Genomic DNA, 24,857 nt, shown 5'->3' with positions numbered 1-24,857 from the left:
TCTTGTTGTTATCATATTCAACATGAACAGTATAATGGACACCTGTTGTTTATACCTGCCCAGCACCCCTTTTTCCGGTAACAGCACCCATCTCTTTCATTTGAAAAATCATTGGTCTCCAATTCTCTGAGCCTATGGCTCAGAACTGGGGAAGTGGGTGCGCACAAGATTCAAGCCTGGCCAATCAATTCATCATGTGCCTGAAGCTTGTGACCTGAGCTAGGCCAATGAGAGCTTAGCAAGGACTCTCATTGGGACTCCAGAAAAGAAGCATTCTCCCTCAGCTGAGGTTTTAAAGCTGGTTGAATGCAAGCTTGCCATCCATGAGCCATGTTTACCATCACATGGTGATCCCCTATCTGGAAATGAACCCAATTCAGAGGGACACCAAACCAAGGATGGAGACAGATTTCTGATCACATGGTTTGAGCACCTCGATCCCATCGGATCTATCCCTCATCTTCTTGGTTATATGAACTAATAAATCTCTATGCTTAATCCAATTTGAATTCAGTTTCAAAACTTGCAACTCAAAGAGTCTTGACCAGTACTTGTCACCATCATCGTAATCATCATTTGCAGCACCACCTCTTCTCTTTCCTGGAGCCAGAAGTGAAAGTCCACTTCCTGAAGCAGAGCCTCAGATGATTGTAACAATCATTGAGTGAGTACCCACAGGAAGTCCAGGGTGGCAGTGTGGGGCGTGGCGGTTGAGTAGGCAGCTTTGAGGTGCATCTAGCGCACAGGAAACACAAGGGCAGAGACCTACCATTGACACACAGGCTCTAACTGCCTATTCCTGGAGCATTAGTCAGCTTTATCTCCAAGCTCCAATGGCAAATGCCTTGTTAGACACAGATTAAAATCACTCCGGTGGGTGCTCAGCGGGTCACCTTTTCACTTGTATTCGCATGCAATTATTCCTTTAAACAGCTCAGGCCTTGCAATGATAATGCAGTTCTAAACTCTTGTCCCAGGGCCTACTCAGTGTTGTAGGTGCAAATATTGCCACTGAAAATGGTCCAGAAATGTTTTCTAAGATTTTCCAGAAATCCAGGGAGAGAGGAAGTAGACTCTTTCATTCATTGTATTAGATTAGGAATAATAAAAAGGGAAATAGCAGACCCATGTTTTATAAATCAAGACTGTAAGCTCCATGGAGCAGAGACCATGTTTCTTTTTGCTTATCATGGTAATTGTAGTACCTAACTTGATACCCAGAAAAAAATGTTTGTTGAACGATTGGCCAAAGAGATAAATGAATGAATGAAGCATGAAAAATTTGGAAAGGGACGACCAAATGATACTCTCAGAGTCAGGATCGGATAATAGCTCTGAGTTGTTCAGCCCTGGGTTTTGTACCGAAGCAGATTGCCTCTAGAGAGCCATTTCTACCTTAGGATTCTTCTGCTGTCTTAACTGATACTGTGGACAATGGTCATTTTTGCTGGCCCAACATTCATTCCTTTTTTCTATGAGGTCCCCACTTTCCTTTTGAGAAAATCCTCTCCTCATTTTGTGTTCTTTTTGGGAGAGGGAATCCTGGTTAGCACCTCCCACCATGAAAGGTGAAGAAACCACATCCTTCTTTTGTTTGCCCTATTCCCCTCTTTGGATCAATGTAACCTAAACTCAATCAGATGATCTCTCCCAGGATATTGTCTCTTGGGCAAGTGACTCAAGGATGGACTGGCTTCTTGGAGCTCATTCCTAGGCTGCAATTCTGCACATCCCTTTAAAAAAATGCTATCCTGGAAGCCTCTTCCTTAACACCCATTCCAAGTGATTGTTATTTGTCCTTTCCATTCCCATTCCTTGTAATGGACAATGACAGGTTGGTTCCTTCCTTCTCTGCAGTGACTACTCCTTCTCTGTAACTGATTCCTTACCTCCAGCAGCTTGACCTTGTGCTTTGGCCATCACTGATTGATTGATTGGTCAAGCATTAGACATCTTACCCTAAGCTGGAACAATCACATTTCTCTTTTCTGGGAGTTTGTAAGTTTGACCTAGGGAATATGAAAGTAGTAGGTTCCTGAGAGCTAAGCCTCAGAAGATGTTTGGTTCTAGGAGGAAGGTCTATAATTTTCTGTTCTGAGGTTTCAGATTTGCTCCTGGACCCCAACACTTAGCTATCTTGAGGAGAGTTCCAATAAGTTTACCTTTCTTGATGAAGTTTTATAATATTTGCTTATGTTATTTGCAACCAAAAAAATCTTAATTGACACCGTCTCCATGTGATAAAAGGCACCTTGGAGGCTGGGCCATATTTTCATTCATTCACACATTTATTCATTCAATCAAACATTTATTGAGCGCCTACTATGTGCCAGGCACTGTGCTAGGTATTGTGAACACAAAGATGAATTTGACAATCCCTTGAACTCAAAGAGCCTGCTCTCTGTCTAGTTAGGGTATAAATGTATTTGATCAATCATTCATTCACTTAACAAATAATTCATTTATTCAACTAATAATTGCCAGTGCTTACTGAATATTATATGACAGGCCCTGGTATTAAATGCTTTTCTCATTTAATTCTCAAAACTCTATTAAGTATGTTCCATTTTACAGATGAAGGAACTGAGTCACAGAGAGGTTAGGCAGCTTTGCCAAAGTCAGTGTTTCTAAGTGCTGGAGCTGGGTCTCCAATCCTGTCTGACTACAGAACTGTGGCTTCTCACCACTTTATAAACTTCCTCTCCAAATAAAGAATCCCAAAGCAATGTGACACATGTTTACACAGGTGTATAAAGTTCACAGAGAAGAGTTTAATTTTGTGGGGAGGTTGGAGTTCAAGAAAGGTTTCACAATAGAAATCATCTGAGCGATCTTGGAGGAAGAGAAGAGTTACAACTATGGCGCCTACCACAGAACTTTGCATATGAACTCAGTACTATGATAATGAGGCTGCTTATGCATCTGGAAGTTATTTTCCTACTTACATGGAGTCTGGGGTGTTTCCTAGTGCCTTCTGAGGCATTCCTGTTGTGATTTAGCAATGGCGTGTAAGGTCATCAGATCATTTGTGTATTGTATCACTGATGCTCACAAAGCCTTATGAGGTAGCACTATTAAATTCGTAAGGTGGGTGAAGAAAGCAAAGCTGACGTTGCGTGACTCGTCCAAGACCACACATGGTGAGTAAGTGGCAGAACAAGGCAAGGATCCTGGCCTCTTGAGGGAGGAATTGGCTAACAGGATTCCTCCAATCTTGTCAGGCTCCTTTAATCTTAGTCTGCAGTTCAAGGCTTTGCTATTTCTAGCCTGTGCACCTGAGCTTCTGAAGGTTCCTTCTCATTTCCAGCTCTCCAAATCCTGATCATCTTTCAAGATCAAGCTCATCCCACATCCTCCTCCCAAATCTTCACCAGATTCATTCAGTCCACTATCTAACACTTCAATTAAAATCCCTTAGCTCTGCTTCCAACCAGATTCCTGCCCTGAAACATTCCATATAGAAAGTTTAAATGCATCACTGCCATCTAGCCTTTCTCCTCAGAATTCATGTTGCCTGATCCCTTCAGCCTTCAGTTGGTCTTTTGTTCTTGTTACTTTCTATGTGTATATCTTGTCTCTCACTAGAATGTGAGACACAAACCACGTTTCTTTTTTACTTCACTAACTTTTCACAAACATGTTCTTTGGGATCATGGTGTTTGTTGACTCAAAGAGGGTATCTGTTCTGCCCACCTTCTGTAGATTGTTCAGCTCCTAAATCATGCAAGACTGCTAACTTGTCGGTCCTCCTTTCTCAAGTTCCTGGTGGGTGGGGGAAGAAGGCAGGGGCTGTCATAGGTGCATTCAGCAATTAATAATAAGCACCACTTAATGTTTACTAATTGCCAGGTCCTGACAAAATACACATGTATTAACTCATTAAATCCTCAGGATAACTATTATCCCCACTGAACAGATGAAGACATATAGAGGTCACTCTGCTAGTAGTAAGTGGTGCAGCCAGGATTCAAACCCAGCCTGTCTTAACTATGACACTAAATTCTTTATGGGTAATCAAAAGTCTCTTGCTGTAATGTACATTCATTTCCTTTCTTTCTAACCCCTGTGGGAAGAGAATTAAAGGGGTGAGACAATAATACAGTATTTCTTATGCTCCTAGTATGGGCCAGATAGTGCACAATGCTTTATTAATGTAATTCTTGCAAATGAGTCTATGAAGCAGGAAGTATTAACTCCATTTTAAAGACTTTGGCTCCCAAAGTTGTTAAATACTCAAGGCTTAGCTTCCCGATATTGGCAGAGTTGGAAGGAGACCAGGTTTCCTGACTTTCAAGGAAGTGCTCTTTAAAGGAAATTGAACCGAAAACGATAGTGACAGAAATGAAAGGAAAAGAGACATCTGAATTACTAAGAAATGTGTCCATGTATACTGAAGAATGGTGAGAGAATGTCAAAAAGGCTGTTCTATAAACACCCAGAAGGAATTATTTACTTAAATAAAGGAGCCCTGCCTTGGCCTGGGATTAAACCCGAGAATTTACCGGGAGGCAAGGGAGCGAGGGCGTCCACCCGTCCTAGGGAACCGGCGAACCCGCTCTAGCGACAGGCTCAGCCCCCTTTTCTTCCTCACGCACTAACTGGCTCCTTCTTCCTGGGCCCCGCCTCCTCCCCGGGGGGACCATTAAGCAGCCCAGCCTCTCGGACGAGCCGGCTTGCACCTCCAATCTGGTGCCAGGTTCGCGCGTCCCGCCAGAAGCCCTCTCGACCCCGGCGAGCCGCTCTCAGGGATTGGCCGCGCCGCAGCGTGTGCGGCTCCTTCTCCTCGAGATTGGTCCGCGGTCCTTAAGCTCACGACCCTCCTGTCCGCCCCCGCACGGGCTTCCCGAGGGCGGCGGGGCCGCGGCTTCCGCGGGAGTGGGCCCCGCCCCCGAGTGACGGCCGGCCCGGGAATTGGCGGCAGCGTGCAGCCATTTCCGGTTTCGGGGAGGTGGGTGGGGTGCGGAACGGGACTTGGAGCCGCCGTCGCCTTGGCCGCAGCTAACAGAGCCTCTCTTGCGCCGGGTGCTGCCGGGACCATGCGGCCGGGACCCGGAGGCTGCTGCTGCCGTCGCCCAGTGGGGGCGAACGGCTGCGTGGCGAACGGGGAAATGCGGAACGGGTACGTGAGGAGCAGCGCCGCCGCCGCCGCGGGCCAGGTACGGTGGGACCGGGCGGCCGGGCCGGGACTGCGGGCCGGGACCCCGCGAGCTGGCGCCCTTGCCGAGCCGGCGGAGGGGCGGCTGGGCGGGGCGAGGTCGCGGTGACCGTCCCGGGGCGTCGGGCGCGGCTCAGGTGAGCCGGCGGCGGTGTCCTGGCGCCGACCCGGCCTGCCCCGAGCCGGGAGCCTCAAGGGCGGCTCGGGCTGCCGCGTCTCTCCGCTCCTGAGGTCTGCCTCCCCTCCCCCCGGAGGTTTGGGCTCCGCTCAAAGCCCTGGTGCTTTACCCGATCCAGCCAGAAGTGGGGGCCGACCCCCGCGGGAGGCAGGGAGTGACCCCTCGGACCCAGGAGGAACCACTCAGGGGCTCTTGATTCTTTTTCCCGAGGCTCCTGCTTCATGCCCTGGAGATGGTTGCTTCCTCTTAGAGTCCCGAAGCCTTTCAAGGAAAATCATCTTGGGGTCCTCAAGAGGCAGAGTAAGTTAGGAGATGGTACCAGGCGAAAGTCCCCCTAGTCTCTTCCAAACCGCATACCTGCGTACGCCTCCTACAATGCAAGCAAGACATGGGACCACAGATCTGGAAGTGAACCCGGTCCAGCGCCTCAGAAGCATCGTGCTCTTCTTGTGAGACCCCATCGCGGGTTCCAGTTAGGGGGTCCTTTTGACCCACAGTTCTAACACACAAGGGGATTGTTTAATCTGGTGGTGACTTGTGATGACTCTGTACTAATGAACCAAGGCTGAATCACCACCCAAGTCAAGGCAGTTCTGAAATATTTTGAAAAGTTCTCAATGTAAGACAGTAATTATCCACCTTCCAATTCTCCGGACTTACAGATACTCCGCTGAAACGTGTTTTTAGAAGACGAGCTGGTTGAAAAGATGCAAGATCAGTGTTGCTGGAATAGTGTTGTGATATTTGCAATTGATTTTAATACTTATACATCTTGTTCCGATATTAAGGAAAACTCCCCCCACCCCCAAAAAAAGTAGCCTGTTCCCTGTAGCAGGCATGTGACTGTTGTGATTTAATTTGGCTTTAACGTAAATATCTGACAGGCTCCTCCCCCAATCTGTAGATGTGATAGATAGGCCTGTTGCTGTTTGGTGTGAAGCCGAAGCTGAAAATAAAGCATTTCTCCAGGTCATGTTGAGAGAATAAGACTGTGAGTGTTGGGGGGAAAATAACATCCAAGAGACTTGACCTCCCCTGAAGTTGTAAAGCATAAGGCAACATAATCCACAAATTCAAAAGATTTGTTTTCAATTTTAAAGAAATAATTGTGTGAGAGAGGAAGTGAAAAGAATTGGCTCATTGTAAGCAGTGGAAGGAGTTGTTTTCTTAGCCATGTAAATGGCTCAGGACACAAAATTGAGGTATAGAATGTAACAGGTAAACCTAACGGGAGGAGTCAGAAAATACACAGCAGACGAATGAGTGGGTTATGCTTTTTAAGGGGGCAAAGGAACTCAAGAGACAGGTGTTCAGATAAAGTCCTTTGTGTTTAAGTGGTCTTTTCACGGAACATAACAAACTATATTCTGACTTAGTAGTAGATAGGTTCCTGGCTCTCGTAATCCCTAACAGTTTAGCGTTTGTAAGCATGGTATTTCTTCAGAGATTGCCGACTAAGAAGATGAAGAAATTTCATGTTGCTAAAACGAAACTTTCAAATGTGTATAATTCAAATAAACCTCTAGCTGACTTTTTCTAATATAGGTATTTTAGTGAAAAATTCCACTCAAGGCACTGGGTGGCATTTGAAAGAATGGTCTAGTGGACTGCCCAAAAGAATGTTTAGGGCTGTTTCTAGAAAGTCTTTCACAAGTCTTTTTGAAACAAAGACTTAGGTATGTGGCTTTGTACACTAATATGAGGAATATTGTCTGTGAGGTTTTTTTTTTTCCCCTTAAGCAAAAGAGAGATTTTTAATAACTTCATGAGAGCAAAAGTATCTTTAAAAAAATTTTGTTTTCTTTTAATTAAAGCTCCAACTCCTATTTATTTTTCTGCAGTTTCAGGGGGATATGTTGCTAATTATGCCATAAAAATACATATAAGATGTTAAGTGCGCATGTGTGTGATGCTTTTATTAAAATATAAATTTAGAGTATAACAGTTTTTAAACCTGAGCTATAAGTTCATTTCCTCCTATATCCTAACATTTATGTTTTAATGAACAAGGAGACAAGTCAGAAACTTCTGAGATCTTTTTACACTGCCCAGAGTCTATGTTTCTGTGTTTGAAAGGATGAATGTACAGATGCTCCTCCACGTCCAGTGTGGTTATGTTCTGATAAACCCATCATGAGGCCAGAATGCGTATAATGCTACACTATAGAGCAGGGGTGTCCAAACTGCGGCCCGCAATCCATTTTTAATTGGCCCGCAGCAAATTCCAAAAAGATACTTAGTTTACTTAAATAAACCAGGTGAGGCAATACGTACTTCACCTCGAGTGAGTGGCCCGGCTGTTTGTGTATTTTACCGCATATGGCCCTTGGTGAAAAACGTTGAAAAAACTTGGACACCCCTGCTCTGCAGAGTATCAGTCGTTTACCCTTGTGATGGTGGGTGTACTAGGAGTTGTGGTTCACTGCTGCTGTGCAGCATAGGGAGGGAGTACCCTACTGCGTATCGCTAGCCCAGGAAAAGATCAAAACTCATAGCAGGTTTGTACTGAATGGGTATCGCTTTCATGCCGTCATAAAGTTGAAAAATTGAAAGAATCGTTGTAAGTCGGGGACTGTCTATGTATGTTTGTCACTTTGTTGGATTTGGATTTAGATTTCCAAGTTCAGTAGATCACGTGGTGGAATAGGTGTATGAAACAATCAGACATTACTGTTCGCTTTTGTTTTCTGGGTTTTTCCCCCAACTTTTTTCTTCCTTTTTTTTCCTTTTTCCTTTTGTTCTCTTTTCTTTCTTTTGTTTTTTTTCTTTACCCTCCTTTTTATGCCTTCCCTCCCCCCCCTCCGGTTCAAGCCGTTGTTTCTCAGTCTGGTTGTGTAGGACACAGCTCCCTGGCCCATGCTGGTGTTATGAGCCTTACGCTCCCCCCCGGCTGAGGCAGTCGGTCGCCAGTTGTCAGTCGGCAGCTCTTGCAGGCTGCCCGCCACTCACAATGGCTGGTGGCCACTCACACTGGTCGCCGGCTGCTCTTGGCGGCACACGGTAGCCCTCGGCAGCTCACAGCAGCCCAGCTCCAGGGAGAGCTGTTGTTCACAATCTTAGCTGTAGAGGGCGCAGCTCACTGGCCCATGTGGAAATCGAACCGGCGACCTGGGAGTTAGGAGCACAGCGCTCCAACCACCTGAGCCACAGGGCTGCGCCCCAGGGCCGGCCCCCAACGTTTTTTTATTGTGGTAAACTACACATGACATAAAATTTACCATCTTAACTATTTTTCAGAGTACAATTCAGTAGTGTTAAATACATTCATAATGTGCCACGGTCACCACCATCCGTCATCCATATAACTCTTCATCTTATAAAACTAAAACTCTACGCATTAAACAGTAACACCCCATTTTCCCCTTCTCCCATTCCCTGTCAACCACCATTCTACTTTCTATCTCTATGACTTGATTGCTGTAAGTACCTCATATAAGTGGAATCGTACAGTATTTGTCTTTTTGTGACTGACTTATTTCCTTTAGCATGGCTCATCCTCATGGTTCATCCATGTAGCAGCATGTAGCAGAATTTGCTTTTTCAGGCTGAATAACATTCCATTGTATGTACATAAACACCACATTTTGCTTGGCCATTCATATATTAATGGCACTCAAGTTGTTTCCAGGTTTTAGCTATTTTGAATAATGCTGCTATGAACATGGGTGTAGAAATTCCTCTTCCATATCCTGCTTTCAATTCTTCTGGCTATATACCCAGAAATGGAATTGCTGGATCATAATTCTACTTTCAATTTTTTGAGGAAATGCCAAACTGTTTTCCGCGGTGGCTATACCATTTTACATTCCCATCAATGGTACACAAGGGTTCCAATTTCTCCACATCCTCACCAGCACTTGTTATTATTATTTTTTAATGGTAACTGAGGTAATAGGGAATATATATTTTTGTCCCTGGTTCCTTGCACAGAATTCTTAAGACCTGTATGATTTCCTAAGTGATAAGACCACTAGGAGCATCTTTTGTTGTCACATTTGGTCTTTGACCCTGATTCCTGACAGAGTACCTAAATCTCGGAATTTTCTGGGTGATAGGAGTGTCTTTTGTTCTAGTGAGGTGACTCTTGGTGGGCTTCTGGTTGGGGACTGGTCACCAGAAAGATCAAGCCATGATTGGAAACTTGGAATTCTCAGCCTTACCTCCCATTTTCCAGAGAGGGGAGAAGGGCTGGACATGGAGTTAATGATTGATCATGGCTACGTGAGGAAGCCTCTGTAAAAATCCCCCAAGTACATACAGGATTCGGAAAACTTCCTGGTTGCTGAACACATGAGGTGCCGGGAGAGTGGCGTACCCCTTCCCACACACCTTGCCCTGCGCAGCTCTTCAAGCTAGATGTTCATCTGTATCCTTTGTCACCGTTTTCTTTGTTTTTATTCGAGCATATTGAGGAACAGTGTGTTTCTCCAGGACCCATCATCTCCAGGTCAAGTCGTTGTCCTTCAGTCTAGTTGTGGAGGGCGCAGCTCAGCTCCAAGTCCAGTCGCTGTTTTCAGTCTTTAGTTGGAGGGGGCGCAGCCAACCATCCCATGCGGGAATTGAACCAGCAACCTTGTTGAGAGCTCGCGCTCTAACCAACTGAGCCTTCCAGCCGCCCCACCGGCAGCTCGTTGTCTTCAGTCTAGTTTTGGAGGTGCAGCTCACTGGCCCATGTGGGAATTGAACTGGCAACCTTGTTAAGAGCACACGTTCTAACCAGCTGAGCTAACCAGCCGCCCCCTTTATCATATCTTTTTATAATAAATTTGTAAACAGTAAACAACTTTCCTGAGTTCTGTGAGCTGCTCTAGCAAATTAATCAAGCTGGAGGAGGGGGTCGTGGGAACCTCAGATTTTTTGTTAATAGCTGATAGGTGAGAAGCAGAGGTGACAACCTGGACTTGAGATTGGCATCTGAAGTTGAGGGGCTGGGGGACAACAGTCTTGTGGGACTGAGCCCTTAACCTGTGGGATGTATCAGGTAGATAGTGTTAGAATTAATTGTAGGACACTCAGCTGTTGTCGCAGTATTGCGTGCTTGTGTGGAAACACTGACACTCCCCCCACCTCAAAATCTGGTGTTAGAAATGTGAGTGTGGTAGTGTGAAAATAAAGGAGACATCACAGGAGTGTTGGGGTTTTTGTTTTTACAGTAGCCATTGTCATGCGGGGTCTCTGGTCGTGCTCCCCACATAAAACGCAGGATATGGTGAGGCCAAAAAGGAACACCCACAGAGCCATAGATAGCGGGTTCATACCACTATATTCTCGCTTGCAGCATCCGCCTCTCTGCAATCCGCAATCTGCCCTTGCTAGCCCCCATTTACTGCTAGCGTAGCCACGACAGTTATATTAGTGGCCAATGGCTCACTGGTTACAGCTGACGGGCAACCAGCCACAGCTGATGGTCATCCAATCACAGTTGATGGCCATTTACTACCCGAGCCAGCACCTTTCCACGTGAGGCTGACAGCCTGGAAACAGCACTCCTGGCTCTGTCCCCACGCCATCCTCATGGGTGTAGAAGAAATCACTTCTTTAATGATGACAGTAGACACAGGTCTCACAGGAAGTGTCAGTAAAGCAGAAATTTTCCCTCCCTGCCATTTAGAGGAGGAGAGGAGGGTGAACCTTTATTTGAGGTAAAGAGTGGCAGTTAGCATTAGAGAGACTTTGAAAGAGATAGAATTGTGGAAGATTTGACAGAATTAGAACAGGAAGGACCTTTAGGGGTTTATGTAATTCAGTCCTTTTATCTCTTTGTAGGACTTTATTAAAACTAATCTTGATAGATGATTCTATCCTATTTTTAAAGACCTCTAGAGAATTTGCCGGGAATTTTCTCATCAGCATGTTGCAGTAGTCAGTGATCTTCTTTTCTAAGAGATTCTTACTATGGATTTAACATTTGATTAAATAAATTCTGTATTTTGGTTGCGCCTGAAATATAATAGTTTGAATTTTTTTAAACTCCTTGTTAACAGCACTTTTTCTTTTTTTTAGATCTTCCATTTCTTTGTAGAACTTTTGAGTTTTGAACACACATTTTGCCTTCCTTAATTAGTTAACAAGTATGGAAGGCAAAAAAATTATCTGCCTTTGAGACAGTTTTGAACCTTTCTTTCCTTTAGGGGTAGTTTTAACTCGATGTTAGAAGGATGACAGCCTCTAGCTACCATGATAAATAAGATTCTGTCTTAAGGAGGCAGTGGGGCACAAGTTATTTATTTATTTTTTAATTTTTATTGGGGAACAGTGTGTTTTTCCAGGGCCCATCAGTCATTGTGCTTCAGTCTAGTTGTGGAGGGCGCAGCTCAGCTCCAAGTCCAGTCGCTGTTTTCAATTTTAGTTGCAGGGGCACAGCCTACCATCCCATGTGGGAATTGAACCGGCAACCTTGTTGTTAAGAGCTCGCACTCTATCCAACTGAGCCATCCAGCCACCCCACGAGTTATTCTCTTATTTAAATATTAAGACAGGTGAAGTATAAAGAACATATAGTGCTGGTCCTGCTACTTATACAGTACTTAGAAGGAGGCAAATGAATAACTAATGAAGGATGGTTTACTAAATAGCTAGTAGCTTTTGTTTCCACTGAGAGGAAACAGTAACTGTGAAAAGAAGTTAATTATGAGACAGGAACAGGAGGAGTAGGTAGAATGTCCTGTTCAGGTTTCTCAGGGCCTGATGAGACACAGAAGACCTCAAGGGCTTTGCACAAATAATGTTGTAACTGTTTGCAACTTGTGGGACTAGATTTTTGTTTCAGATGTTTTTTGTTCCAAGGGAAAAACATTTTGATTCTTAGTTAGCTAGATCTGAAAGATATGAGTCATTTGAAGTACTCAGGAATTCTCTTTAATAAAAATTCTTGGGAGATGAGACCAGTATTTAATACATAAACCACTGTATTCTTAAGGTAGTATTTTAGAACTAGGATATTCAGGGAAGGCAGACTTGTCACCATTTAAAGTTGGCCTAGGTGCCCTAGAAACTTCATAGTGCTCTGAGCAAGGTAGTTAATTGGTTGAGATTCAATTAGATTGAATTTTTGAAAGAAAGAAACAGTGTTTATTGGCAGAATAGGCAATTGAGAAGGATGGGTGAGGCTGTGTCTGCATTTTGAATGGGTGTGCCTTCTTTCACTAAATACAAGTTTGTGGCCTCAAAAGTCAGTTGCCTTCTAAATAGTTCCTAAGAAGGCTTCTAATATAATTTGTAATTTGTGATCGATTAAGCAAGTTAGTTCTTTACTCTTGACCCGTTTGACCTCAGAAAATTTATCTTAATGTTTGTTGTCTTTAAGACTACCTTAAAGACCCACTGTGAAGGTGAAAGTGGATATTTTTCCTTTTCTTTTAAAATAATTTTTGCTTCTGACTAGAAATAATACATGTGTACTGTAAGGCCCTAAAGGATTGGGCTAACCTCTTTGTTGGGGGTTCATTTCTTAATTTGTTCTGTTAAAAGTCAGTTTGCTGCTTTCTGATAATTTCTAAGTACAGTGAAATGTGCAGTTACACTGAGACAGTGTGATCCAGCCTTTTGCTGCTTGGTGACTAGTAAACCCCTTCAGCAAATAGTTGAGATTTTACTGTTTTTATTGTGACTGGTATGTAATAGGAACTCAGGATATCTTAGTTGAAGGAATGAATGCATGGTTGTTAAAGCCATGGGAGTTTTCAAATGGTCAAAAAATTTGAATAGACGTTTCTCCCCAGAAGACATACAGATGGCTAATAAGCACACTAGATGCTCAACATTATTAGTCATTAGGGAAATGCAAATCAAAACCACAATGAGATACCACTTCACACCCACTAGGATGGCTAAAATAAAAAGCCAGATAGTACCAAGTGTTGGTCAGGATGTAGAGAAATTGGAACCTTCATACATTGCTGGTGGGGTCATAAAATGCTGCAGCCACTTTGGAAAACTGTTCCTAAAATATTAAACATACAGTTACCATATGACCCACCAGTTCTTTTCCCTAGAGAAATGAAACATATGTAGACATAACTTGTATATGAATGTTCATAGTAGCATTATTCATAATAGCTAAAAAATAAAAGCAGCCCAAATGTTCACCAGTTGATGAGTGGCTAAGCAAAATATGGTATATTCATACAGTGGAATATTATTCAGCAATAAAAAGGAATGAAATACTGATACGTGCCACAACATGGATGAAAGAAACATGCCTAGTGTAAAAAGCCAGACAGAAAAGGCCCCGTACTGTATGATTCCATTTATATGAAATAGCCAGAATAGGAAAATCCATGGAGACAGAAAGTAGATTAGGAGTTTGCCAGCAGATAAAATTATTATTTAAAAAAACAAACCTTCTGCACAATATGACACCAAAAGTGAAAGAACAGGCCATGGACTGAGAGGAGATATTTGCAACACTTCACTGAGAAAGGGTTAGTATTCAGATTACAGAACCCTACAAATCAACGAGAAACGAACATGCAATCCAATGGGAAAAAATGGGAAAAACAGGAAGTGGCAATTCATAGAGAAAGAAACTTGATTGGAAAATAAATATATGAATATACTCATTGTCACTAGTTCTCAAGTATTGCAAGTTAAAACAATGAGATACTGTTTATCATTTTAACCAATTTGAAAGCTATAAAACTATGATAGTATTAAATGTTGACAGTGTTATGTAGCAGTGGGAACTTACATCCTGTTTCCCTGAAAATAAGACCTAGCCAGACAGTCAGCTCTAATGCGTCTTTGGGAGCAAAAATTAGTATAAGACTTGGTATTATAATATATTAATTATATAATACCAGGTCTTATAGCATAGTAAAGTAAGACTGGGGCTTATATTAATATTATATAATACCAGGTCTTATAGTAAAATAAGACTGGGGCTTATATTAATTTTTGCTCCAAAAGATGCATTAGAGCTGATTGTCCAGCTAGGTCTTATTTTTGGGGAAACATGGTATATGGGTGCTCTTAGTATAAATGGGTACAATTGCTTTGGAGACAGTTTGGCAATTTGTAGAAAAGCTGAAATATGCATATTTATAGTGATTGCCCTTCTAAGTCTATATCTAGGTGTATACAGTAGCAGAGGTTTTCAAACTTTTTTTTCCAACCCACACCAAGAAACATTTTTGTATCACAACTCAGTGCATACATAATGTATGTATATTTTATGTACTTTACATATTTCATACGTATATACATACAGAGATAATTTAAATAAAAGTTTCATAAATCAGTGCTTACCCTTGAAATGTGCAACACAGTCTGATAAATCTTTATACTGTACTTCTCAATGAGTTTTTAACTGAAAGTTTTAAAAATGCTGGTCACAGGGTTGTTCTGAGGCCTCTATCCTTGACTTGTAGATGAACATCTTCTGTATCTTCACGTGGTCTTCCCTCTGTCTCCAAATTTCTTATTCTAATAGGGACATCAGTCATATTGGATTAAGGCCTATCCTAATGACCTCATTTTAACTTAATTATCCTGTCCAAATACAGTCACATTATGACGTATTTGGGGTTAGGACTTCAATGTATTCATTTTGGGGGTTCATTTCAGCACACACAATTTTCCCAAGAAATTCTCATGAACACAGCAGACGTGTAAAAAATGTTTACTGTAAAAATATAATAAAAAATTGGAAATAACCTAGTTGTCTATTAGTAGGAGGATGGCAAAAAAAAAAAAAAAAATCAAACAACAGTATGGTATGTTCATACAGTGGGATGAATCGATCTATGAGGTGTGATAAAAAAATACGGTGAATGTTTACATTTAAAATTATTACAGTAAAAGACACATTGCCATTAACCCCTCAAAGTAATTCCCCCTCGCTTCGAACACGCTTATCCCATTGTTCTTGTCACTTGCTGAAGCAGTTCTAGAAGTCGTCTTTTGTGAATGTCTTTAGTTGCTCTGTCATGGCTGCTTTGGTGTCCTGAATTAATTCAAAATGTTTACCTTTCATGGTCATTTTAACTTTGGGGAAGAGCCAGAAGTTACACGGTGCCAGATCTGGTGAATAAGGTAGGTGAGGACACACTGTAATGTTTGTATTTGACAGAAATTGCCATATACCAGAAGCAATGTGTGACACGGAGCATTGTCATGATGGAGGATGATTTAGGGCCCACTTTAAAACACACCTCTTTCAACCGTAGCTCACACCTGACTGACTGCACTGAACAAGTTGCAACTTGTCATGCTTACTAAGGTTTGACGCAGCCGCTTCCTGTATTGAAGATCCCTGTCTTTCTGTTGGATGGTGCTCGGCAGCAGCAGTCACCATAGTTTTTGATCACACCTCGTATGTTATGAACATGGGTAAATCTCAGATACATACTGTTAAACAAAAGTTGCAGAAAGATACAGTATGATAGGTATGTAAGGCTTTAAAACATGCAGGACAAAACTATATTGTTTATGGCTATGTACTTACAGTAAAGGTCATTTTAAATTCATGGAAATGATAAACACCAAATTGAGGGTAGCTTGTACATCATCTAGTTAAGAAGGGAAATAGCACATCCCCAGGGCAAACTTCCTAAAAGGATTGGGGAACTTCTTAAACCTAAGTTGGATCATATCACTCTCCTGATGGCATCCTATGATTTATAACAAAATACAAAGTGTCTGGACTTAACAAGACATGTGAAGAGGAAAAGTAAGACACTTAGAATCACTTGTAAAAGAAAGCCTTCTCACTTTGTCTACATTTTTCATCCTGTATATTTAAATATGTCCCTTTAGACAGTATTCTTTAAAATAGTTTCCTTATTCGCTTTTATCTCAAAAATCATGTTTGCCTATTTGAAAATAGCTAGGAGAGTGTATCTTGAAAGTTCTTATCACAAGAAGAAAATTTTGTAACTATGTATGGTGACGAATGTTACCTGGACTCTTGTGGTGATTGTTTTGCAATATATACAAATATCAAATCATCGTGTTGTATACCCAAAACTAATGTTACATGTCAGTTACACTTCAATAAAAAACAACAAAAATGTTGATCTTTGCCTCCTTTTTCTTTTTTAAAAAGCAAACCAAAAACAGAATTCTTGAAGACAAGGATTATCTTTTATTTGTATCATTAAATACAGAGTCCAGTTCTTGACATGTAGATAGAAATGAAATATTTATCAAATGAGTAAAAAGGACGAGGTGATTATAATCATTCTGAGTATCTTGGTAGAATGGCGCTCTGAGTTCCTAGGAGAGACTTTGATATCTGAAAATTATTTTTTGTAGTTTTGGAAATTTTAAAAAATTAAACAGGAGAAATCTCCACTTCTAAGCACGTGAGATTAAAGGGAGGGAAGATCAAATTGTGAGAGGTTTCCCAAGGCTAGGAGTGCTGAAATAATAAGAGGTGAACGTGTAGGCAGACATATTCTCTCTTTCAGTCATATTCATGTCCCCTCCCTACCCCTGGGAAAGCAGAGTTTTTGACTGATTGCTAGACATTATGTATTAAAGGCCTGCAGAGACTAAAGTCAACGTTGTTTTCGCCTTCTGCTCTCTTGGGCAGATATGGTGAGGGGCCAAGCACCACTGTCTATCCAGAGATTGATTGAGCTGGGTAGGGCTGGGCTGAAGCTTTAGGTAGATTCAGATCACTCTCGTGAGCACAGTGTCTCAAGGATGGGACCCACTGTGTGTTATGGGCCCTCCCAGTAATACAACTTTATCTCCTGAACATTGTAAAATTGTGGTTGATTTCAAGTCACCTTTCGAGTCCAGCCTTCCAGCTTCTCCAGCACTTGGTAAATGTCCTGTGCAGGAAACGGGCCATGTGTCTGGGGCTCATCTAGAACTCAGTCTGTCATACAGCTATCTTAAGCTCTGCTGGTTTTTCTCTCTTGGTAGAGTTCTTCTGCCTATAGCAAGCCAAATCTATGCTCAGTCCATGCTCAAACTCTGTAAATACCACCAGGAACGAAAATGGCTAGCAATTTCAATTTACTAAGGAAGGGCTCTTCCCTCTGGAATTTTAGTTCATCTTGTCCTCTTTGCTTTGCATGGAAGACAACTCTTCAATGCCATTAAAACTGTACTTGTTTTGAGTGATCTATGTGGTTTTGTCTAGTTCTGTGAAAGTAATGGCTTGCCCTCTACCCTTTTGTGTTGTTTTTTTTTAATTTCTATTGGGGAATACTTGGGAACAGTGTGTTTTTCCAGGACCCATCAGCTCCTAGTCAAGTCATTTTCAATCTAGTTGTGGAGGGCGCAGCTCACTGGCCCATGTGGGACTCAGACTGGCGACCTTGGTGTTAATGAGCACTGCGCTCTAACCACTGAGCAAATCGGCCACCCTGCCCTCTACCTTTTAATTCCAACCTTGAAGCAGACGTCTCGATATTGTTTTTCAATTTTTTGTTTTTGTTGTATAAATGTGACTTAAAGTTGTTTCACAAAACAGAATACTCATTGATACAGAGAACAAATTTATGGTCGCCAGATGGGAGGAGGTTTGGGGGCCTGGGTGAAAAGGTGAAGGAATTAAGTATAAATTGGCAGTTATAAAACAGTCACAGGGATGTAAAGTACAGCATAGGGAATATAGTCAATAACGTTGTAATAACTGTGTGGTGTCAGATAAGTCCTAGACTTAACGAGGTGATCACTTCTGAAGGTATATGAATGTCTACTGACTCTTGTACACCTGAAACCAATATGTGTTGTATGTCAACTATAATTGAAAAATAAATTAGAAAACAAAACATCTTCCTGTTGGAAAAAGATTAAGTTGTTCAAACAAGATAGAAATTATTTCTCTCTGTGAGAAATAATTGGAGGTAGGCAGGTGTGCTAGTAGGTAGGTTATGAGGCATCTTTGTTGTTGTGCAGTCTTGTGGGATTTTGTCTTCATTAGCATCTGAATCTTCAACTGTCTACATTCCAAGCCACAGGCAGAGGCATCAAAAAGTGGAGGGAAAGCAATTTCTATGTTAAAGGCTGTAATCTAGCTCTGGTACCCGTTGGTTCTGTGCATCACTTCTATTCCCTTCCTGTTGGCCAGAATTTCATACAACAGCTACTTCTGACTGCAAGAGAGACTGGGGAAATGTAGGCTGGAGCTGGGCAGCCGTGTACCCAGCTAACACAGATTCTGTTACTGAAGGGAAGGTGGGAGCCAGTTACCGATCTCTGCCACAACGTGGTATCAGGTGCAGTTCCGACTAGAGTTATTTTTCCAAACAGTCAATTTTCCTAAAATTCTTGTATTAAATAATCTAATACTTCCTTTTTGGTTTGTAATTTTTCTTACCATGAAAGAGGTAGTCTTGTTTAATGGCTATGAGCATGTTCTCTGTATTTAGATGAACTTAATAAGGCAAGTCCTGGCTGAATTTGGACTTAGGGTCTTCTGTTGCCCTTTTTAAAAATACTAGTTCTGATTCTTCCTCCCCTCCATCTTTATGTATATTAATGAGAATCTGAGAAGAGGTTACTTATGTTCCTCAATATAGGGAAGTACCTACCTATAACTTTGAACCAGGAATTCCTTTTCCTAGATAAGATAATAATGTTCCAAATGCACATCGACAAAGTTGGAAGCCATTCTTAAAAAATTTACTGAAGCCCTCAGAGTTTGCAGACTATAGGCTAATGTAAATATCCAGTTAAGTGTAGGAAAGAAATTCTAAGAGATTTTAACGTAGAATCTGTATCTGTTAGATTTCTCTTGGTTGATAACAGAAACTGACTCGTGCTAAACAAAAAGATGCAAGAATGATAGGTATGCAATAGAAAAAAGGAGGGCCCAGGGAGGAATTGATGACCAACTAAGTCTCAGGAAGTCAGAAAGGCAAGAAATAGCACAGCGATTGGGACCTCAGTATCAGAAGTTTATGGACCTTTTCTCCAGGGCGTTGGTCCAGTGCCTTTCACACTGTTTCCCCATTGACATTTTAAATTCTGATGAGAGGGGTCGTTGGGTTCATTTTGCAATAGGTGCTTGCTTACCCTTGTGTCAGTCACTTATGATCCAAGAAATTTGGTCATACTCTACAGATATGACCACCAGATATGACCCACCCCTATGGATAAGGGTTCCCAGAGAAGGAAATTGATGTGATCTGGTGTGCATTACAAAACCGGAGTGGAGTGTGTGGAGGGGCTGCGTGGAGGGCGGGTGTCATAGGCCCAGGACACAGTGGAGGTGGAAGAGAGCTCAGATGAAGATGCAGTTTGTGGCAGAGCTGCACTGGTACTCACATCTCCCGACGATTACGTCGTCTGTTATACCGTGATGCTTATCTAGAGCTAGGAAAGTGCTGCGGAGGCCATGTGGGTGGCCAGTGAGAGTGGTGACACCCGTGCAGAGCATCCCGGCACAGTGTGCACAGGATGCCACCCACTGAAATGTGCCCGTGCACACACACTTTGAGGTTTTCAATAGGAAAATAGTAGTGTCAAAATATAAATTTGTTGGGCAGCAGATGGCTCAGCTGGTTAGAGTGTGAGCTCTTAACAACAGGGTTGCTGGTTCGATTCCCGCATGGGAGGGTGGGCTGCACTTCCTGCAACTAAAGATTGAAAACGGCGACTGAACTTGGAGCTGAACTGCGCCCTCCACAACTAGATTGAAGGACAGTGACTTGGAGCTGATGGGCCCTGGAGAAACACAATGTTCCCCAATATTCCCCAATTAAAAAAATAATAATAATAAAATAAGTTTTTTTACAGGTAGCTTTGTAAGCATTTTTCATTCCATTTCATAGAAGATACTTTTTTTAAATTAAAATTTATTGGGGGTGACAATTGTTAGTAAAGTTACATAAATTTCAGGTGTACAATTCTGTAATACGTTATCTATATATCACATTGTGTGTTCACCACCCAGAGTCAGTTCTATTTCCATCACCACATATTTGATCCCCTGTACCCTCATCTACCACCCCCCACCTCCCTTACTCTCTGGTAACCACTAAACTATTGTCTTTGTCTATGAGTTTTTGTTTCTTCATTTGTTTGTCCTTTTCTTTTGTTGTTTTCAGTTTTATATACCACATATCAGTGAAATCATATGGTTCTCTACTTTTTCCGTCTGACTTATTTCGCTTAGCATTATACTCTCAAGATCCATCTATGTTGCCACAAGTGGTATTATTTCATCTTTTCTTAGGGCAGAATAGTATTCCATTGTGTATATATACCACAACTTCTTTATCCATTCATCTGTCAAAGGACACTTTGGTTTTTTGCATGTCTTGGCCACCGTAAATAAAGCTGCAATAAACATTGGAGCACATATGTCTTTATGGATGAATGTTTTCAGATTTTTTTGAGTAGATACCCAGGAGAGGGATTGCTGGGTCATATGGTAATTCTATTCTTAATTTTTTTGAGGAACCTCCACACTGCCTTCCATAGCAGCTGCACCAGTCTGCATTCCCACCAACAGTGTATGAGGGTTCCTTTTTCTCTACAGCCTCTCCAACATTTATTATTTGTCTTGTTGATGATAGCCATTCTAACTGGTATGAAGGGGATACTTATTGACAAAAATTCGTGAGTGTATTCTATTTGCAAGAAAAAATGTGTACTCCCTACTTTTCAGAATTTGCCTGCTGGAAATATAGGTTCAGAGCATGGAATTAGCTGTGTGACAGGCACAAAGCTCCAAACTATTTTCTCTAGTATGTGTGGTATGCAGTAGGGAGAGGCTAGTACATTTCAGTAAAATTCCAAGAAAAGACCAATTCAGCAGAATTTCTTTTAAGGAACAACAGAATATGCCACTGGAAATGAATAGGGTTTATTTAACGGAAGAGGCAGAATAACAGTCCTTTGATTTTTGAAGAATAATGGGTGGTTCATATTGGACATTCATTTTTTTAAATAATGTTCTAACCTATCCACTGGGTAGGCAGGTTCTGTGGTGATAGGGCAAGTTCTGTCATCCTGCTGTCACATTGAGCGGGAATGTGTTTATTTGCTTTAAAAAAAAACAACATGCTTCTGTGGTTTTGTATTCATATCAGAAATGTATGCTTCTGTTTCCCAATAATTCCCCATTGTTGCATCATTACACAGTTACTTTATGTCCTTTCATGGCATTGAAACCTCTACTCAGGGTCATTCCATCTATGTCAGTTTACAGTGTAATCAAAACTTACCTCTTTTTCTTTTCTGAAACTTTAAAGAGACAGAATGCAGCGCATGAACCAGGACTTTCTTTTGTTATAAAGGGCATCACTAGTACAACTGGCAAAATCAATTAAGTGCGTAAAATATGCTAGGTGTATAGCTCCGTGGGGTTTTTTACCTGTGTGTATACTGTGCCTCCAGGACCTCTCTCAAGGTGTAGAACATTTCCAGCCTCCTTACAATTCCCTGCTGTCCCACAAGAAGGTATTGAACTAAGGCACGGCAATGCATTACTAGTTGTAGGTGGAAGCCAGCAAATAAGGTGGAGCTAAAGATGACTCCCAACTTGGGAAACTGGGCAGACTGGCTGGCGATGCTGCCAACCAGGGAGGAGGTGCAGGAGGAGGACCCCGTTTTGAGGCAGGAGTTAGGAGGGTGAGATGAGTTCAGCTTTAGACTTGTTGAATTTGGGATGTCTGAGGGGAGCTATGTAGGAGGCAGGTGGAAATGTAAATGTGGGGTTATGGGAAATAAATTGGGGATTGAACTGTAGATTTGTGCGTACTCGTCAGCTTGTCAAGTCTGTTTGAGATCTAACAAGTAGGCGAGAATTCTCTAGAGGCTGTAGACTGAGATATCTTGAGGTTATGATGAGAGGTGTATATTGCTTTTATTAACTCTGTTTTGGTCTAAATAGTGAATAAAATCAGTGAGGAAATTTAGTTGAAACATTTTAAAAATAAAACGAGCAAATTCAGTAATACATACACTTGGTTAAAAATGAAAAATAAATCGGTTCAAAGGGTTATAAGTTGGAAATACGCTTTCTTCCCCCATTTCACTCCCCACTCCAGTTTTTTGTATCTCCTTCGAGACGATTTTAGTGCATATATATTAAGTTTATGGTTTTATCTTTTGATTATATTATACCATTTTTGCTTTGGTTAGGAGTGCCTTTTCAGCTACCATGTTTCCCCAAAAATAAGACCTAGCCAGACCATCAGCTCTAATGCGTCTTTTGGAGCAAAAATTAATAATAAGACCCGGTCTTATATTACATTATATTCTATAAGACCCAGTCTTATATTATAGTAAAGTAAGACCGGGTCTTATATTAATTTTTGCTCCAAAAGACGCATTAGAGCTGATGGTCCGGCTAGGTCTTATTTTGGGGGAAACACGGTACTTATAAATATGGTTGATAGCCTACAGGCATGAGAACAAAGTGGCTTTCTAGTTTTTTTTTCACATTCCTCTTGTCCTCTAAGGTGTTGTATGGTGATGTACTTATATAATCTCAACTGAAAAAATTTTCTTCCTTTGCCTTTTTTCTTTTGCATTTTCTTGAAAAATAATATTAATGTTCAAGCAAATACATCTTGGTATTCATTGGAGTTCTTAAATCTCCCCTTGATTTAATAATACTACTAACACAGTGTCACACTCTTATTTGCTTAATGTGAACAGACCTGGAGGGAGTGATACGCTAGTTTTTTTCTTTTTTCTTTTTTAAGATTTTATGGGGGAAGGGGAACAGGACTTTATTGGGGAACAGTGTGTATTTCCAGGACTCATCAGCTCCATCCAAGTCAAGTTGTTGTCCTTTCCATCTTAGTTGTGGACGGTGCACCTCAGCTCCAGGTCCAGTCGCCATTCTTAGTTGTAGGGGACGCAGCCCACCATCCCTTGTGGGAGTTGAACTGACAACCTTGTGATTGAGAGCAACCTCCAACCAACTGAGCCATCCGGGAGCTCAGCGGCAGCTCAGCTCAAGGTGCCGTGTTCAATCTTAGTTGCAGAGGGCGCAGCCCACCATCCTTTGCAGGAGTCGAACCGGCAACCTTGTGGTTGAGAACCCATGCTCCAACCAACTGAGCCATCTGGCCACCCGGGAGCTGAGCAGCAGCTCATTGACTTCATTCTAGTTGCGGAGGGCGCAGCTCACTGGCCCATGTGGAAATCGAACTGGCAGCCCTGTTGCCCAGAGCTCGTGCTCTAACCAACTGAACCACCCGTCCATCCCCGCTGGTGTTTTTCTTGATTGCCTTGTTGACAGTGTAATTTTCAAGTTAGAATTAATGAAAGGCATATTAAGAGCCCTCTTGCATGGTGAATCCAGAATTTGAAATACACTGTGCAAATTTAGAGCCCATGTTTTGTGTAGAGTGAACTTGATTTTCAGTCCAGTGGAGACTAAAAGATGTCGGATCTGGGTTCTAGAAATGTCCTAATATTCATTTTATAATCCCTGCAACTTAACCCCTTCTATGAACGTGCTGTTGAAAGAACAAAGAGCATAGTGTGTGTTTTCATTCTTCAACAAATATTTATTGAGCTCCTATAAGGTGCCACTTTCTGTAATACTAGTAGTAATAAAAGGAAACATTATTGAGTACTTACTATTTGTTAGCACTTAATAAATACTATCCTGAGTGCTAGATGTGCAATAGTGAGCAAAATAAGCCTGGTGCTTTCCCTTATGGAGCATTATACATGGATAAGATGGTAATGCTATTTTTTTTATTTGACTCATGTCACGGAGAAAATTTAGCATCAGTACTTGAAGATCAAGTAATTTTGTTCTCTCTGAGTTCTAAGACTTTTTCACCTGTCAGATTTGCATGTCTGTTGGCCTGTCCGTTCTGACCCTGCATGATCAGAGTGACTTGTGTTTTTCACCAGAGCACCACCCAACCAGTTCCATAAAGGACAAACCCAAAGGGCAGACTCAGCAGGCACCAGAGTCCCACTAAAGTGAATCCTGCTCTGTGGCATCTTCCTCCACTGTAGTCACGACCAATCCTCACAGCCAGTCAAGTCAGCCTGATGGTTAATCCCACCCACTGACATACCAACAGCAATCAAGGCTCAACTACAACAGGAGGGCACACACAACCCACACAAGGGACACCCCTTGTGCTCTCGACTCAGGTGGATAGAGAGACTGTGTTACTGGGTCCCACAGGACACCTGCCACATAACGCCACTCTGCAAAGACTAGGAGACTTAGCAGATCTGCCTAATACATGGGAGGCACGAAAATAAGGAGACAAACATGTCCCAAATGCAAGGACAGGGAAGAACTCCAGAAAAAGATCCATGCAAAATGGAGGCAAGCAATCTACCAGATACAGAGTTCAAAACCCTAGTTATAAAGATGCTCAATGAATTTAAGGGAAGATGAACTCAGTGGAAACTTACACAAAGAGAGAGAAACCATACAAAAGAACCAGTCAGAAATGAAGACTACAATACTGAAATGAAGAATACATTAGATGGAATCGACATTATATGTAGCAGAAGAGTGACCTGTGTTTTAGACTGAGGCCACATTCCAAACATTCCTTCATAGTTGAATCTCAATTCCTTAAAATTCATTTAATTTTAAATGCTGCTGTGATAGAATCACATAGTATTTAAAAGCAA

The 24,857-nt window shown here is 41.8% G+C and overlaps 1 protein-coding gene across 2 annotated transcripts in view; it reads left to right on the top strand.

The window, feature by feature from the left end:
* The first annotated feature begins 4,683 nt into the window (after positions 1 to 4,683).
* SPTLC2 (serine palmitoyltransferase long chain base subunit 2) overlaps positions 4,684 to 24,857 on the top strand; it is a 97,813-nt gene continuing 77,639 nt past the window's right edge. The window contains exon 1 of one of the 2 annotated variants that reach the window (XM_074327144.2): positions 4,684 to 5,156. In XM_074327144.2, the coding sequence (XP_074183245.1) occupies positions 5,037 to 5,156 (120 nt within the window). In that variant the 5' untranslated portion in view covers positions 4,684 to 5,036. The remainder of the gene's footprint in view (positions 5,157 to 24,857) is intronic. The other variant, XM_088797434.1, reaches the window with a different exon arrangement.

Source organism: Rhinolophus sinicus, chromosome 3 (assembly GCF_057876585.1).
Source record: "Rhinolophus sinicus isolate RSI-liver-muscle chromosome 3, RSI-T2T, whole genome shotgun sequence".
NCBI classification, from domain to species: Eukaryota; Metazoa; Chordata; class Mammalia; order Chiroptera; family Rhinolophidae; genus Rhinolophus; species Rhinolophus sinicus.
The sequence above is the reverse complement of the archived record's forward strand: the minus strand, read 5'-3'. Positions and strand labels throughout refer to the sequence as shown.